The sequence below is a fragment of the Tursiops truncatus genome, chromosome 6 (genome assembly GCF_011762595.2).
Source record: "Tursiops truncatus isolate mTurTru1 chromosome 6, mTurTru1.mat.Y, whole genome shotgun sequence".
Lineage (NCBI taxonomy): Eukaryota > Metazoa > Chordata > Mammalia > Artiodactyla > Delphinidae > Tursiops > Tursiops truncatus.
Window position 1 is genome coordinate 99,134,676 of NC_047039.1, and position 17,939 is coordinate 99,152,614.

The 17,939-nt window shown below is 41.3% G+C and overlaps 1 protein-coding gene across 2 annotated transcripts; it reads left to right on the plus strand.

The window, feature by feature from the left end:
* The first annotated feature begins 763 nt into the window (after positions 1-763).
* TLR4 (toll like receptor 4) lies at positions 764-11,441 on the plus strand. Of its 2 annotated transcripts, NM_001281808.1 has the most exon segments (3): positions 1,047-1,137; positions 5,879-6,045; positions 8,386-10,651. In NM_001281808.1, coding segments are annotated over 3 exon segments (2,523 nt in total). In that variant the 5' UTR covers position 1,047.
* Positions 11,442-17,939: the final 6,498 nt, after the last annotated feature.

Genomic DNA, 17,939 nt, shown 5'->3' on the forward strand with positions numbered 1-17,939 from the left:
AGTGACTTGATCAATGCTACAAGACCATAAATCACCTAGGCTGGATTTGAATTTCGGTATATTTGATTTTTCATCCCAATCTTTTGCCAATATTCCTGTACTTTTCAAAATGTGTTTCACTGGAGCATTATTTTCAATGTTTCATAAATGTGGGCTTATCTTTTATGAATCTTGATTTCACAAAATTGGACAGTGCCGTGGGCTAAAGAGTATCCCCCGCCAAAATGTATAGGTTGGAGTCTTCACCCCATTACCCCAGAATGTGACTGTATTTTGAGATTGGGTCTTTAAAAAGGCAATTAAGGTAAAATGAGGTGATGAGGTAATGGATTAGGGTGGGTCCTCATCCAGTTTGACTGACTGATTTCCTTATAAGAAGAGAACTTAGGACACAGTCACACACAGAGGAAAGACCATGTGAAGGCACAGGGGGGAAGACGGCCATCTACAAGCCAAGGAAAGAGCCTGAGAAGAAATCAACCCTGCTGACCCTCTGAACTCAGACTTCTAGCCTCCCGAACTTTGTGAGAAAATAAATGTCTGTTGTTTAAGCCACCTAGTCTGTTTTTTTTTTTTTTTTTTATATATAGTGGCCTAGGAAATTAATACAGACAGTAAGTTTCCACTACTAAAACAAAAGTGGGAAGCCACCGTCCTAGGTAGTTAGTCACACGTGCTGTATGACCAGTCTGATTACTTTCCTAAACTCTCTAATCCTGAGGTCAGATGACCTCTTGGGATAACAGCCAGCTTCCTCTTGCTGTTACTCCAGCCCCTGGTCTGCAGACATTTTCTTCTTCTTCTTCTAACTTCCCCTCCAGTGACAGAGGAGATAAATATTAGAGAAACAAAAGTCCAGAATGCTAAGGTTGCCACTCTCACTTCCTCTCCTCCCTTAACCCAGCACTGCTTTGAATACAGTCAGTGTCCTGGGGCGCCGAGCAGGAAAGAGAAGAAAGCACAGTGCCTCGGAGGCTGCCTTGACCGGCCGACACAGAGCGTCATGTTTCCAGAAGGCCACTTTTGGTCACAGAAAATGCCAGGAGGATGCCTCACACCCGCCTGGCTGCAGCTCTGATCCTAGCCATGGCCTTCCTCTTCTGCCTGAGGTCGGAGAGCTGGGACCCTTGTGTACAGGTACGTGGTTGGAGTCAGTTCGGCTTCCTGGAGCTTTACCTTGCTTCTGAAAAACTGCTCTCAGCTCAGTTTCCCATGACGGGCCCCAGTTAGTTTCATTTGCAAACAGACATCAAATTACCTTAAAAACTTAAGAAACCACAGGGACCAAATGATTCATGGCTATAGGACATTAACAAGCAGCCCATAGGGTCATGTCCCATTTAGGAGTTAAAGTGCTCCTAGGGACTTCAGGTCAGATAGACCTGCTTAAAATCACTCTTCTTGGGGCTTCCCTGGTGGCGCAGTGGTTGGGGACGTGGGTTCGTGCCCCAGTCCGGGAGGAACCCACATGCCGCGGAGCGGCTGGTCCCGTGAGCCATGGCTGCTGAGCCTGCGTGTCCGGAGCCTGTGCTCCGCAACGGGAGAGGCCACGGCAGTGGGAGGCCCGCATACCGCAAAAAAAAAAAAAAAAAAAGAAAAAAAGATCACTCTTCTTTCACTTTCGGGGTGTGTGACCTTGCAGAAGTTATTAAACCTCTCTGAGACGAGTTTTCACATCGATAAAAGAATTATAGGCTTTAACAGAAAGTTGTAAGAAGCCTGCTTCCTGTCATTGCTTAACGCTGGTGGTCTGTACACTCTGCTTCAAGCTGTTGCTTTGCCCCTTTCGATCTCAGGAAGAAGATATTTTTGGTCTCTTAATAGAAACAACTTTCTAAGTGGACTTCAGACTTCTGAATCTAGTCATAGTTCTGTCCAAAAAATGAAAAGAAAAGGAGTTGGAAAAGAAAAGGAGAGACAGAGATACAGAGAAAGAGAAAGAGCGATGGAGAGAGAAGAAAAAGAGACAGGGAGAGATGCAAAATATCAGCTAAGGCAATGCTTTCTTTCTTTTTTTTGTAAATAAATTTATTTATTTTATTTTATTTATTTATTATTTCTGGCTGCGTTGGGTCTTCATTGCTGCGCGCGGGTTTTTCTCTGGTTGCGGCCAGTGGGGGCTACTCTTTGTTGCGGTGTGCGGGCTTCTCATTGCACTGGCTTCTCTTGTGGAGCATGGGCTCTAGGCGCGCAGGCTTCAGTGGCTGTGGCACGTGGGCTCAGTAGTTGTGGCTCACGGGCTCTAGAGCACAGGCTCAGTAGTTGTGGCACATGGGCTTAGCTGCTCCACGGCATGTGGGATCTTCCCGGACCAGGGATCGAACCCGTGTCCCCTGCACTGAAAGGTGGTTTCTCAACCACTGCACCACCAGGGAAGCCCAATGCTTTCTTTCTTTGTGAAACATCAACCAGCTGGTTTGTAATCTCATTCATGAAGGATCTCCTTTGTTTTTCCCCTGCATGGACTTCACAATTGCTTTGGAAAGCCCACGGCAGAACCAAGCAGCCAGAAGAATGCCCTGGGATTTAGGGTGTGGCAGAAATTCAAGAAACGCATAACCAGCAGTCCTGACATTGAGGACATGGGGGAAATTGTGTACTTTAATACGTAACAAAGACAAGTTTGTTATTTCCACGTCCTCTGTTCCCCCCATTCCCTGCTCATTGTCCTCCTCCCTGTGTCTCTCCTGCTGTTCAGTTAGTGGGTATGGATCCTCCAATCATGGTCACCCCAGGATACAATTACAGCCACTCCTGGCTCCTCCCATTTCCCATGCCCCAAATGCTCTGTTTCTGAAACTTGTCCAACCCTGCCCATCACCTCAGTGCCACCCTAGGGCAGATCCTCAGTTCCCCTGGCCTTGACTTTTGGGCAGTGACTTGTCTCCTGACCCCTCAGCCCCCTTCCTTTAATCTACTCTGCTCATTTTCGTCTGCTGTTTTTTTTGTCACTGTTGTTGTTTTTTCTGAGGTTCAGATCTAACAAATTACTGTCCTTAAAAACTTTTAATAACTTTCCATTGTTATTAGGACCTTTTCCTACCATGGGGCCTTTGCACTGGCTAGTTCTTCTAGCTAGAATGCTTTTCCCCTAGATCAGTGCTGCTCAATGGGTCACATGATATTATTTAAATTTAAATGATATATTTAATAAACTAAATTTAACTAAATTTTTATTTAACCAAATTAACTTAATTTTAACTAACTGAATTTAAAACTATGTTTTAAACTATGTTCTAGTAGTTAAAAAAATAAAAAACAAACAGGTGAATTTAACTTTAATAATATTTTTATTTAAGTCAGTATATTCAAAATATTATTTCAAAATGTAATATATACTAGACTAGTAACAAGATAGTTTACATTCTTTCTTTGGTACTAAGTCCTTGAGATTTGTATATATTTTACATTTATCATATTTAAACTATCTACATTTCTCATACTCAACAACTGTGTGTGGCCAGTGGCTACCATATTGGACAGTGCAGCCCTAGATATTTTCATAGCTTAATCCCTCACTTCATTCAAATTTCTGCTTAAATGTCACCTCCTCTGGGAAGTCTTCCTTGATTGCCTCATGTAGAGCTCCCCACTCACTATATTTGACTCTAATCTCCTATACTGCTTTATTTTTTTATATCACATCATTGGGTATACATATATATACTATATATATAAAATACATATAATGTTGTGAATATATATATATATTTATTTATTGTTCACTGTTTGTCTTTCTGTTGAAATGGAATCTGTAAGAGGGCAAGATCATTGCTGGTTTTATTTATCACTTTATCCCAGTGCCTGGCACATGTAGTTGTTCAATTTATACGTGTTAAATGATTAAAAGTATTGCCACAGGACAAAGTATGAGGCCCTCCTGATCTGGCTCTGGCTTCCCCTCTGGCTTAGGTTTCACCACTCCTGCCACACACCAGCTAATCTGAGCTAGTTTTCTACCCCTGTGTACTCACACTCTTCCCTCATTCTTCCTCTTTCCATATCCAAATCTCACTTATCCTTCCAGACCCACCTGGAAATATTCTTTCTTGGAAGCCTTCTACAATCTACAATCCCTGGATCCAGGATTGATCTCTACCTTTTCTGAACCAAAGGGAATACTTGCCAAGCCTGGTTTAAGACCCTTTTCAGGAATGAGTTGTGCTCCTATCATAGCTCTTACTCTAGACTGTGAGCTCATTGAAGTCTGGAGCCTTATCACATTGGCCTTTGTGCTGCCCACAGCACTTAGCAGAAAATGCCTTCAACTGGGATTTGAATAAACTTCCATGTAATCGGTTGTCAATTCATTTGTTCAAACAAATATTTTCCGGGCATCATTCTGAGTGCTGGACACAGAGAGCTAGAGTCTCAAAGCTTACGATCTAGTGAGGGAAACAAACAGTACGTATGGAACAATCACACAGAAGGCATAATGTTCGATAGTGATGACTCCTGTGAAGGAGGATAAAAGAGGGTAAGGGAGGATGTCTGGCACCATCCTCTATTAGACGGTACGGGCTGTGAGGATTCTGTGAGGAATACCATTTCAGGAGACAAGCGAATAAAGCAAAGAGCTGCACTATGGCCTGTGAGACGTTACACATGTTACTTCATCTCACTGAATTTTTCTTCTTAAAAAGGTTTATTTGAAGATTAAGTTCAAACATGTAACATATAAGAAACAAGCCTGCATATAGTGGGGAATTATAATAGCCAATAATAAAACATGCTAACATTTATTGATCATTTACACTGTCATAGGCTTTGAGATAATCTCTTTAATACCGTATCTCATTAATCCTTTTAAAAGATTCTACTGGTTTTAAACTGAAAACCAAAATTAGCTGGCTTAAGCAAGGAATTTTGTTGAAGAGTCAGAGAATTAGGAAATTAAATGGGAGTTTAGAGAACGAGGCTTACAAAGAATTCGGGAAAGTCTGATAAACTCAGCAGAGGAACCAAAACAGCATCCAGCGCTTGACCTTACTCACTAGGTTCCACCACTGGAGTCTACGCACTTCAAAGATTTGTCCCCATTTTCAAAGATTTGTCCCCATTTCTATCTCATCTGCTCAAAGGTCCTTGATCCAAGGGAAAGAATACAATTGGCAAAACTTGGGCTATGATTAAGGAAGGTCTGGACACCTGACTCGCAGTCTCCCTAAGCTTGTATACAACAAGACGTGTATTTAGAAAAACAACAATGGGACTTCCCTGGTGGCACAGTGCTTAAGAATCTGCCTGCCAATGCAGGGGACACGGGTTAGATCCCTGGTTCGGGAAGATCCCACATGCCGCGGAGAAACTAAGCCCGTGAGCCACAACTACTGAGCCTGCGTGTCACAACTACTGAAGCCTGCACACCTAGAGCCTCTTCTTTGCAATGAGAAGCTACTGCAGTGAGAAGCCCGCGCATCACAACGGAGACCCAACACAGCCCTAAATAAATAAATAATTAATTAAAACAACAACAACAACAACAAAATCCCTTGTTGCAAATCACAGGGAAGGGTGAAACCCAGAGCTTTTGGACTCTAGAGCTTCAGCTCTTCACCACTTGACTCCACTGCTTCTCGCTAAACGCTGCCATTGTGATAGTAGAGGTTAAACACTGGGTAGGTGCTTTTCCCTTCCTAATCTAGAGTAAGACATTTTATAAGAATGAAGTGAGTGGATAAATGAATGGATGGGTGGATGGATGAACAGATGATCGGGTGGATGCACGACTGGATGGATGGATGGATGAAAGACGGCTGACTGGCCCCTGTGCTTGACCCAGTGGCATCCCAGGCTCTGGCCTAGGAGAGGAGAGTTGCTGGGAGGTCTGGTAAGATGCATGCAGCAAGACACTGCATCTAATGTCTGACCATTTCAGGTGGTTCCTAACATTAGTTACCAATGCATGGAGCTGAATCTCTACAGAATCCCTGACAACATCCCCACATCGACCAAGATATTGGACCTGAGCTTTAACCACCTGAATCATTTAAACAGTCATAGCTTCTCCAACTTCCCAGAACTGCAGATGTTGGATTTATCCAGGTAATATATGAGTTTTACCATTGTACACGGAGAAATGTTCGTTGTTTTATCATTTCATTCTTAAGTCAGAAAGCCTGATTAGTGAAGTCTCATTTTCATTCACCTATTTATTCATTCAACAGACATCTTACCTGCTATATAACTTTGGGCAAGCCACCTCCCTTCTCCAGGTCTCAGCTTTCTTATTTGTGAAATGAGCAGTTGGATGAGACAGTCTCTAAGGACAATTCTATCTTTGATTTTCTTTTAAGTTAGGGGAGTAGATTGACTCAAACTCTTTCATCAGCAGATATTTATTGACTACTTGCTATATGTTGTTCACTCTGCTAGGAAACAAGAGTGTGTTGATATATAACATACAACCCTAGCTATTAAGGAGGGCATATCCACTTGAAAGACTTGATATGTTTAAATCCTGAGCATGGTGCTCAGCATAGTAGACATTCAACACATGCTACATGATTCTGATTTTGGCTTTTGAACCTGAGATAATAAGGATAGTAATATATAAGAGGAGGTGATAAGTTATTTGCAAACTAGAGGCAAGACATTGTGTTGTACAGAAAAGGGGCCTTCTATACAGTGAATAATCAATATAGAGTTCATGAACTGAGTGGGATTCAAATAATGTTTAGAATATTGGAAGTGGGGTAGAGGATAAGGAATTAGAAAGATACAAGTAACCCAAAGAGAAAGATAACAAGATCAAAGGAAAACATCTGCTGTGAGACAGAACAGTGACTAATGTTTTATTTTTCTGATATAGGGAAGTATATCATTCATTAGAACAGGTGAAGTTATTATCATCATTTTGGGGGTAATTGAATCCTAAAATCATTTTCATCATCAGGGACCTTATTTAGAAATGTAATAGATAATGGACTATAATCTCTATAAGGGTTTGTGAAAAATGGAGAAACATTTTATGTATGACATTTTATTATAGAAACTCTTAATAAAGGATAAGAGGATAGTAGATATTTCTGCAGAAGAGTGATCATCTTATGTTTTATACTCTAACTTGGATATTGATAGACTACAACAAAGGGGGGATCGAGCATTTTGAAGGCAGTGACATAGAGCCTTATGGAGGTCAGAAGACTTGAGCTGGGTCCTCCTCCAACATATACTGCCATGTGGCCTGAGGCATGTCACTTTGTGTGACTTGAGTCTCAGTTTTCAAATCTGTGAAACATAAATGGTGAACCTTACCCCATAGGGTTAACTGTGATACTAAATGTTAACACGCTATATATATTAAAAACCTTGTAAAGTAGACTTTATAAGCATAAAATACTATTATAGCATTCCACTAGTTTATAAATTTCAGTTTTCTGAATAAGAATTTTGTCAAGAAATATACTGAATTGAGGTAGACAGACCAACGTTTTTTTTTAAACAAAAGTTTCTCATCAATGTCCCTTATAATTCACTTTCGACGCAACACATACCCAAGGAACTACCCTCAGAGGCTTTAAATATGTGCTTGCAGAGAGGCTAGCTCCCCCTCCTGGTTAGCCAGGAGGAGATTCTGGATTAGGGCAAGGACAGATTACAGTGCAATAGATACTCTGACTTCTCATGTTGCTTCTTCATATACAGTAACTCCACTTATCTTTTAAGGATGCTTTGTGATAGACCAGGCAGCCTTTTTTTCCTATGGAAATCTATTGATACATTTTTTTCCTTTTGTAGATGAGGAAATTGAGGCTTGGAGAGTTTAAGGGATTCATATACATGCACATGCCTTGTTGACAGCAGATCAGAGATTCATGTTCACATCTCCTGCTTCCAAGTTAAATATTCTCTTCATCTTAATACTCTGATTAATATTAAGCGATGAGCCCTATATGGAGAACTTTTCATGAACATTAAGGATATCTGTGACACTTCGGTGTAATTTTTTATACCTTTGAAATTGACATTCACTAGTCATTTATCATGCCTAACAACTAACAGCTATCTGCCTCATCTGTACCAATCAGATATATAATCACAATTATGTGTGTCAGGAAATGGCTAAAGCTGATCCGAGGTTCAGTCTTCACGTGCCCCAATCATTGATCTTTAACTGATTTCCCTCTGTTGGATGGGCTGCCTCTGCTTAGCATGAGTGCCTAGTGTGATAAAAAGAGACTGTCATGGGGGCCAGTACGATAGCACCAAATGTGTGGGGCTTCTTCTTTGCTTCATCTGCCTTGCTTGATATTTCTGCCTATGCATCATAATATGTCATGTCATGTCTGTGTGAAGACCTAGATGACTGTGTTGATATTTCATTTTGTTTTTTTTTTTAATTCAGCCGAAATATTATGTAATCTGTGTCTCTTTTCCTTGTAGATGTGAAATTCAGATGATTGAAGATGATGCATATCAGGGCCTAAACCACCTCTCCACCTTGATATTGACAGGAAACCCTATACAGAGTTTAGCCCTGGGAGCCTTTTCCGGGCTAGCAAGTTTACAGAAGCTGGTAGCTGTGGAGACAAACCTGGCATCTCTAGAGGACTTCCCCATTGGGCATCTCAAAACCTTGAGGGAGCTTAATGTGGCTCACAATCTTATCCATTCCTTCAAGTTTCCTGAATATTTTTCTAACCTGCCCAACCTGGAGCACTTGGATCTTTCTAATAACAAAATCCAAAATATTTATCACGAAGACTTGAAGGTTCTACATCAAATGCCCCTACTCAACCTCTCTTTAGATTTGTCCCTGAACCCTTTAGACTTTATTGAACCAGGCACCTTTAAAGAAATTAAGCTCAATGAACTGACTTTGCGAAGTAATTTTAATAGTACACATGTAATGAAAATTTGTATTCAAGGTCTGGCTGGTTTAAAAATCAATCGGTTGGTTTTGGGAGAATTTAAAAATGAAAGGATCTTGGAAAGTTTTGACAGATCTGTCCTGGAGGGACTGTGCAATTTGACCTTCGAACAGTTTCGGATAGCATACTTCAGTGAATTCCCAAAGGATGATACAGGCTTATTTAATTGTTTGGTAAATGTTTCTGTGATTTCTCTGTTGAGTCTGGATTTAGACAGTCTAGAAGCCCTTCCTAAAGATTGCAGATGGCAACACTTAGAATTGACTAACTGTAATTTTAAACAATTTCCCACACTGAAGCTCAATTCTCTCAAAAAGTTTGTTTTCACAGACAACAAACATATGAGCACTTTTACTAAATTTAAGCTACCAAACCTTCAGTTTCTAGATCTCAAAAGAAATCACTTGAGTTTCAAGGGTTGCTGTTCTCACACTAATTTTGGGACAAGCAAACTGAAGCATTTAGATCTGAGCTTCAATGATGTCATTACTATGAGTTCAAACTTCTTGGGCTTAGAGCAACTAGAACATCTGGATTTTCAGCATTCCAATCTGAAACAGGCCAACGATTTTTCAGTATTCCTATCACTCAGAAATCTCCGTTACCTTGACATTTCTTATACCAACACCCAAGTTGTCTTCCATGGCATCTTTGTTGGCTTGGTCAGCCTCCAAACCTTGAAAATGGCAGGCAATTCTTTTCAGAACAACTTGCTTCCTGATATCTTCACAGAACTGACTAACTTAACCATCCTGGACCTCTCTAAGTGTCAACTGGAACGGGTATCCCAGATGGCATTTCACTCCCTCCCTAAACTTCAGGTGCTAAATATGAGTCACAACAAACTCTTGTCATTGGATACACTTCCTTATAAACCACTCCACTCCCTCCAGATTCTGGACTGCAGTTTCAACCGTATCATGGAGTCCAAGGAGCAAGAACTACAGCATTTGCCAAGGAGCCTTGCTTTGTTAAATCTTACTCAGAATGACTTTGCTTGTGTGTGTGAACACCAGAGTTTCCTGCAGTGGGTGAAGGACCAGAGGCAGCTCTTGGTGGGAGCTGAGCAAATGATGTGTACACAACCTTTAGATATGCAGGACATGCCCGTGCTTAGTTTCAGGAATGCCACTTGTCAGATGAACAAGATGATCATTAGTGTGTCGGTTCTCACCATCCTCTTGGTATCTGTGGCAGGAGCCCTGGTCTATAAGTTCTATTTCCACCTAATGCTTCTTGCTGGCTGCAAAAAGTATGGCAGAGGTGAAAGCACCTATGATGCTTTTGTAATCTACTCAAGCCAGGACGAAGACTGGGTGAGGAATGAATTGGTAAAGAACTTGGAGGAGGGGGTGCCCCCCTTTCAGCTCTGCCTTCACTACAGAGACTTTATTCCTGGGGTAGCCATTGCCGCCAACATCATCCAGGAAGGTTTCCACAAAAGCCGGAAGGTTATTGTCGTGGTGTCCCAGCACTTCATCCAGAGCCGATGGTGTATCTTTGAGTATGAGATTGCCCAGACCTGGCAGTTTCTTAGCAGCCGTGCTGGCATCATCTTCATAGTCCTGCAGAAGTTGGAGAAGTCCCTGCTGCGGCAGCAGGTAGAGCTATATCGCCTTCTCAACAGGAATACCTACCTGGAGTGGGAGGACAGTGTCCTGGGGCGGCACATATTCTGGAGACGACTCAGAAAAGCCTTGCTGGACGGTAAACCATGGAGGCCAGAAGGAACAGCAGATGCAGACAGCAGACAGCAGGAAGCAACAGCCTCCACTTGAGGAGGAAAATCTCCTGATGTGCTCCTTGCCCAGCTGGACACAGTGATTGTTCAGTTAACAAGTATTAAATGCTGCAACGTACCAAGCATTGTGCTAAAGGCTGGTGATTTAGTGGTGCACAAGATATTCAGGACTGTTAATCTCATGGAGTTTACAATGCAGAGGGCATAAACACTGTACTGAAATACAGAACTTCCAGGTGGATGTTTCAACCAACTCAGCTAAGGAGTCCAGGACAGGGAAAGTCAACTCAACTCTTACCCCGTCAAATTGAATTAGAACTAAGAGATTGGGCCTCAGTGAGATTAGAAAAGGACAGACTTCTTCTCCTTCATCTTTTGAGTAGAAACCATCTCATGTTATATGTGCTAGCCATGTTAAAACAAAGCGGTTTTGGTAGTTTCAACTGATCTAGGTCTTGGCTCACTTTTCCCTTTTCTTTTGAATATAATTTAAATTCTATTTGTGACTCAAAAGGCTCCAGATTCAGATCCACACCCCCTACTTTAAGTCTATTCACAAGCATCCTGGTTATACCTTAGCATGTTCTATCTATTAACGACTAGTCCCTGATATTTTTTGTCTTTATAAATCCAGTTCTCATTTTTCATGTCTTCTCTATAAACCCATATCATAAATAAGGCTGTTAGAGACATGCTGGAAAGATCCATACTTAACCACTAACTTTTGAGCAAATATGTAAAATATACTCTGTCACTTTGTCACTTGATGCCATTCTGAAGTTATTACCTACCAAGTTATGACTGTCATGAAGGAAGCATTAAAATAATTTGGTTGAAAGTGGCACTTATTGTAATAGAGGGAGACAAGTCCAGCTTCCTGGTCTCATCATGAGCAATTCAGGCTAGAGGCAGGGCAGGAGGTGGGGTGACCTCAGGAGGTCAGCTCTTCTTGATGACCCCAGAAACATGTGGGCTGATAGAGCTGGGGTGACTGCATGATGGGAGTTGCAGCAAAGGATTCTTCTGCAGCAAATGAGTATTGTTTGATGGTCCACTGAATCTTTCAGGGGATTTTGAAATGGTTCGAGGTGGGGAGCACACATTGCTGTTTCCTGTTGGATGTCACTCCATGATTACGTTTAGGAAAGAGTAGATATTATCATTGAGAAAGTAATGTCCTTGAGGTTACTGTGGGTCATGCTAAGGGAAATTCTTTGAAAAGCACATGCAGCCAGCTTTCCCAGAACGGTGCAGTCAAAGAAAGGGCAATGAGGACACTTGGAAAATACTGTTGTCAAAAACTGGAAATATGGCCACATTTAGGAGTGTGTTTGTGACTGAGTGTTCCAGAGTGCATTTTGGCTGGAGCATGGTTGGAGTTGCTGAACATGCCTGGGTGTGTTTATAGGTCTTATGTGCTAGTGAAAGTGGATGTATGTATTTGTGCACACGCCTCTATGTGTTCCTGTTGCTCTTCGTGTGATCATGTCTGCATGGAAGAAAGTGTGATTATATTGCAAGGGGAATATTTGCATTTGACATAGATGTCTCCAGATGTTTGAGTTAGGTCCTCACTCTAGTGCTGGTATGTGATTCCTTATAGACAAATGTCTGTGCTATATTCTGAGTATGCTTGAAGGCATGCATTTTTGTGTGTGTCTAGGCTATATGTGAGTGTGTTTCTTTTCATATTTAAATATGCATGCTTCATCTGTGTGTTAGTTCAAGCAAATACACAAGACTCCAAGGAGGAAAATCAAAATAGGACTGGAATATTTCCTGGATCCAAGGCTGTCACTGGTCTTCTTCCTATCAGTCCCCTCTCCCAGCTGGGAATTCTGAAAATTGCAGGTGAGGTGGACAAGAAAGGAAAGAAATGATATGACAGAAACATAAGGGGAAGAAAAAGGAAAGTTAGGCCTAGGACAGGTTCTTTGCAGCCATTTAAATTCTCTGGGTTAAACAGAGATGAAGGGTGGAATAGAAAAAAGAAAAGAAAAATTAATAATAATGCCTTAAATTTGTGTACTACCCTACAACTTAGAACATATTCACACAATTATAACCACATTTGAATCTCTTATGATCTGGGGGGGGGGTAGCAGATTAAGAAGTCATTTCACCATTTTACTGGTGTAAAATCTGAAGTTCCAGGAAGTAAATTTATTAGGCCACAGAGTAAAGTGGCAGGGCCTGAACTTGGCTTCCAGCCTACACTGGGCAGCTCACTTTCCATTGTACCCCACTGTTTCATGCTTCAGGTTCACAAGACAGGAAGTGAAACTCCTGAACCTCTCTGTGTGGTTAACAGTAGTCAAGGGTTTTTCACTGAAACCATGAATCATTAGGTAAATACATATGCATATATATATTATATATACTGAGTGATTTATTTATGACACCTTTCTTTCCATAAAGGGCACAAGGGAGATTCAAAAAAACAATACATGGACAAGTTTAGTTAATTAGAACTAGAAAATCTTGACAAGGAAAAAAAGACCCTTAGAGTAAGCGTTAGCAGTGGTTTCCCGTCCTAACTCCAGGGAGACCCCCTGGTGTTTTGGACAGTATGGCTTTTGGAGAAAGCCAAAACTCACATTCACCACTTACCCTCTGGACATTGGCTTCACCTCCCTGAGAATCTAGTTAACTCAAATATAAAAGGAGGGTAGATTATTACTTTGCAAAACTGTTTTAAGTATTAAAAATAGTACATGTTCAATATAAGGAACACTTTTAAAGGGGAGTAATCCTCTGGGACTTTATGAAGCGATGTTCTCAGCCACCTCCTCCACTTCGTTCCTTAACTCCAAGTATTACAAAAGACTTTGTAGAATGGGAGAAGAGGACTTCTCTAATAATAATTATTTTTAATGGCCGTTTTTAGGCCCTATTCTACTGCTTTGTGTATGGTATCTAATTTTAAGTCCCATACTCTGCCTATTAGATGGACACTGGTAATACCAGCATTATTAACCATTAGGAAATGAAGGCTCTATAAGTAACTTATCTCAAGTCCCACAGGTAGAAAATGGCAGAGCTTGGATTTAAACGCAATAGACCTCTCAGTCATTCTTCTTAGGACGCCTATGAGTTCATGTAGTACCTTCCAGGAACTTGCTGGTAATTTCCAGAAAAGTGAGAGTCCAGAAGGAGGCTGGGGTTCTGACAACAGCATGGGTGGAGGCCAAGTCAGAAAGAAACTCCCTAATTAGAATTAGTCCTCCTATGGTTCCACTGGTTGGCCAGGGCTCAACAGAATCCAGATATGAAGGTTAAACCAAAGGATGTGTGTTGGGCTGAAAGATGAGCTGTGTGAGAGACATGAGGCAGTACTTGAAATCAACCATTTCCTCCAACAATGACGAACTAAGCCTTTCCCACTTTAATTATCTTTTCTGATGTAGTAATTTCTTTTCAATGAGGCTCCCAGGACTCCATGCAAATAGGTCTATTCAAATGGCCTTCCAGATAGGCTCAACTGTTTCTGTATTTATAGCCATTACCCACCAACCTGTACTCAGAGATACCTTTCTGCCACATGACTTGGAATAAGGCTGTTCCTTTCAATGCCTTCATTAAATGGCAGGGATGTGTCATTGGAAACACAACACATCAACACAATAAGGAGACTTAACTGATGTAGTTTGAGTACATCAACTTTAGCAATGCACCTTGACACAGAATTTAAGTTGGACTGTCAGGAGGAGCAACAAAGCGTGCCTCTTGGACTGACTTTCCCACTGGCACCATTATTCTCACTTCTTTCAGGCTGTCTAATGAGAGGAGGACCCAAATAATTGAGAATTTGGACTTAGAATTTCAGCCTAGTACCTAGAATGCCAATTATCTATTTTGCTAAGTGAAGAATACAGATGCTTTGAAAATCAGGAGTGCTAGAAAATCTGGCTTTCATTTTCTTCCAATGGAATAGTCTAGTCATTGTTGCTAAATATAGGGGGGACAGAGTTTTTATTTATTTATTTATTTGCCTGCGCCGAGGCTTAGCTGCAGCATGCAGGATCTTCGATCTTTGTTGTGGCACGAGGGATCTTTTCATTGCGGCATGTGAACTCTTAGTTGCGGCATGTGGGATCTAGTTCCCTGACCAGGGATTGAACCCGGGCCCCCTGCATTGCGAGCGCGGAGTCTTAGCTACTGGACCACCAGGGAAGTCTCTAGGGAGGACAAGTTTTAAAAAATCCTATATGGACTTCTTTATGTGGCTACTATTCTAGCAGATGCATACAGTGGACTTGGATTTGAAGGTCCTGTCACACCTTCACAAGATAATTTTGGACAAGTTTCTTAATCTCTCTAATTTCAGTTTGTTTTCTTGAATAGGAAGGGTAAGTTTCTCCTATATTACAAGGCTACTACAAAGATAAAATAGAGAGTGGAAGGGAGATGGAGCACAGCTCCAAATTTACCTGCCTGAAGGGGCTGCCTTATGAGCAAGAAATATCCCAAGCCTGGCATGAAGGTGACATAGAAAACTGGAACCTGAAAGTCTCTAAGGCAGGAGGCTCACATCCATAGTCAAACTCAGTGATTTCACTCTCAGGGAGGGAGAATGGAAAGAGATGGCAGGGTCCTAGCTCTGAAAAACACAGTGAATTATCAGACACCATTGCTAGAATTTTAAAAGGGGCAAAATGCAAATGATGCAACCAGCAAGGGCTTAATCTCCAAAATATACAAACAGCTCATACAACTCAACAACAAAAAACCAAACAACCCAATTGAAAAATGGGCAGAAGACCTTAATAGACATTTCTCCAAAGAAGACATATAGATGGCCAGTAGACACATGGAAAGATGCTTAACATCACTAATTATTAGAGAAATGCAAATCAAAACTACAATGAGGTAGCACCTCACACCAGTCAGAATGGCCATAGTTGGTGCAGCCACTATGGAAAACAGTGTGGAGGTTCCTCAGAAGACTAAAAATATAACTACCATATGATCCAGCAATCCCACTCCTGGGCACATACCTGGACAAAATTATAATTCCGAAAGATATATGCACCCCAATGTTCACAGCAGCACAATTCACAATAGCCAAAACATGAAAACAACCTAAATGTCCATTGACAGATGAATGCATAAAGATGTGGTACATATATACAATGGAATATTACTCAGCCATAAAAAGGAACAAAATAATGCCATTTGCATCAACATGGATGCAACTAGAGATTATCATACTAAGTGAAGTAAAGTCAGAAAGAAAAACAAATACCATATGATATCACTTATATGTGGAATCTAAAATATGGCACAAATGAGCCTATCTATGAAATAGAAATAGACTCACAGACATAGAGATCAGACTTGTGGTTGCCAAGGAAGAGGGGAGGGAGAAGGATGGACTGGGATTTTGGGGTTGGTAGATGCAAACTATTACATTCAGAATGGATAAACAACAACGTCCTACTATATGGCACAGGGAACTATATCCAATCTCCTGGGATAAACCTTAATGGAAAAGAATATTTAAAAAAGAATGTATATATGTCTAAAAATAAAGGGCAAAAGCCAGACTCTGTCCATTTATAATGGAGCAGAATTCTGACGCAGGGGACACTGAACTTCCTGTGAGAGTAGAAACCAAGACTTGGTTCAGGGTCTTCATTTACTTGTTGTGTGATTGTGGGCAAGTCATTCAAGTGCCTTGAGGCTCAGATTTCAATACATAAAATGGGGGTGATACTATCTTCTTTGCAGACCTCACTGAGCTATAATGACAATACTGATAATAATAACCAATAGTTATCTTCAATTGAGCAATCATTTTGTGCAAGGGCCTTATATATACTATCTCATTTACTTTGTCACATCAATGAATTAGGAAGATACTAATTATTTCCAATTTATAGATGAGGAGACTGACACTTGGAGTCATTCTGTAATGTGCCCAAGGTCACCTGTTAATGAATGACAGCTCTGAGGTTAGGATGTAAGTCTACTTCACTCCATAACTAAGACAAGTAAGCACTGTACTATGTCAAGAGCACTCTCTTCCCACAAAAATGCATAGAGCCTTCCATCTCATCATCATAATTTTGATTGGTATTGACCAGAGAATTATTACTATTGTTACTTATCAAGATTACTATTACAGCCATAAGAACCTGTGAAAAAGTAAATTAGGGCTTCCCTGGTGGCGCAGTGGTTGAGAGTCCGCCTGCCAATGCAGGGGACGTGGGTTCGTGCCCCGGTCCGGGAGGATCCCACATGCCGCGGAGCGGCTGGGCCCGTGAGCCACGGCCGCTGAGCCTGCACGTCCGGAGCCTGTGCTCCGCGACGGGAGAGGCCGCGGCCGGCAGTGAGAGGCCCGCGTACCGCAAAAAAAAAAAAAAAAAGTAAAAAAAGTAAATTAAAGATACACATGATGCCTCTCGGGCTGCAGGACATCTGGATGCTCAGAGCCTAAGGCCGATGCCACCAGGACCGCAGAGGGAGAAGGGTTTTATCTTTTAATAAAGCTGTTGGACTAATCTGAAAAAAAAATACACATGATGAAAGATTCTTAACAATGGACAAATCAGGTCCACTAGATCATGCCTTTCCTGTAGACAACATGTCTATGTTGCTGTATCATTTTTCCAGTCAGTCTGACTTCCTGATGGAAATCACAGACCTATGACTGAACACAGAGGTTATGGGGAAATTCCAAAAGCTAAGGACTTTCCAGACGGCTGGAATAAGGTCACACGCTCTGGGTTCCGTTATGGAACTCACAGAGTTTTCAACTCATAGTGAAACCTGTGGAATAAATGGCTGATCAAAAGGAATCAAATATATTGAGCGGCATGTGAGCTTATCTGATTGCTGCCACTACCAGTTTCCTCACTTGGACAAAAAGGAAATGGGTGCCCAGAGAGGATAAGTAACTTGTCTAAGGTCACACAGCTTCTATGCATTAATCACAAAAATAACTAATATTTGCTAAGCTTTTGGTACATGCCTGGGACTGTTCCAATATGTATATTAATTCATCTAATTGTTAAAATTAAATGGGCACATACTAATAGCTTTGCCATTTTTCAGATGAAGAAACTGAGGTCCAAAGGTGAATTGTCCACTTGGAAGGAAGAAAATTAGGATGTGAACCCAAGTTGGCCTGATTCTCAGGGCTGCATTCTTTCCACCAAGTAACAGCTATTCACCAGGGGTATTCAGAGGACTGATTGGAGAAAAATTCAGACAAGGTCAGTACCTCCCATGCCATCTAGAAATTGAAAGTTTATAAGGCAGTGTCTGCTACTCTCTTTGATTTTACAGAAATAGAGATGCTACCTCCCTGTGACAGTGCTAAG

Coding starts and splice junctions, on each gene's coding strand:
- TLR4 (XM_019946346.3), top strand. CDS start 8,399: ATGATTGAAGATGATGCATATCAGGGCCTAAACCACCTCTCCACCTTG.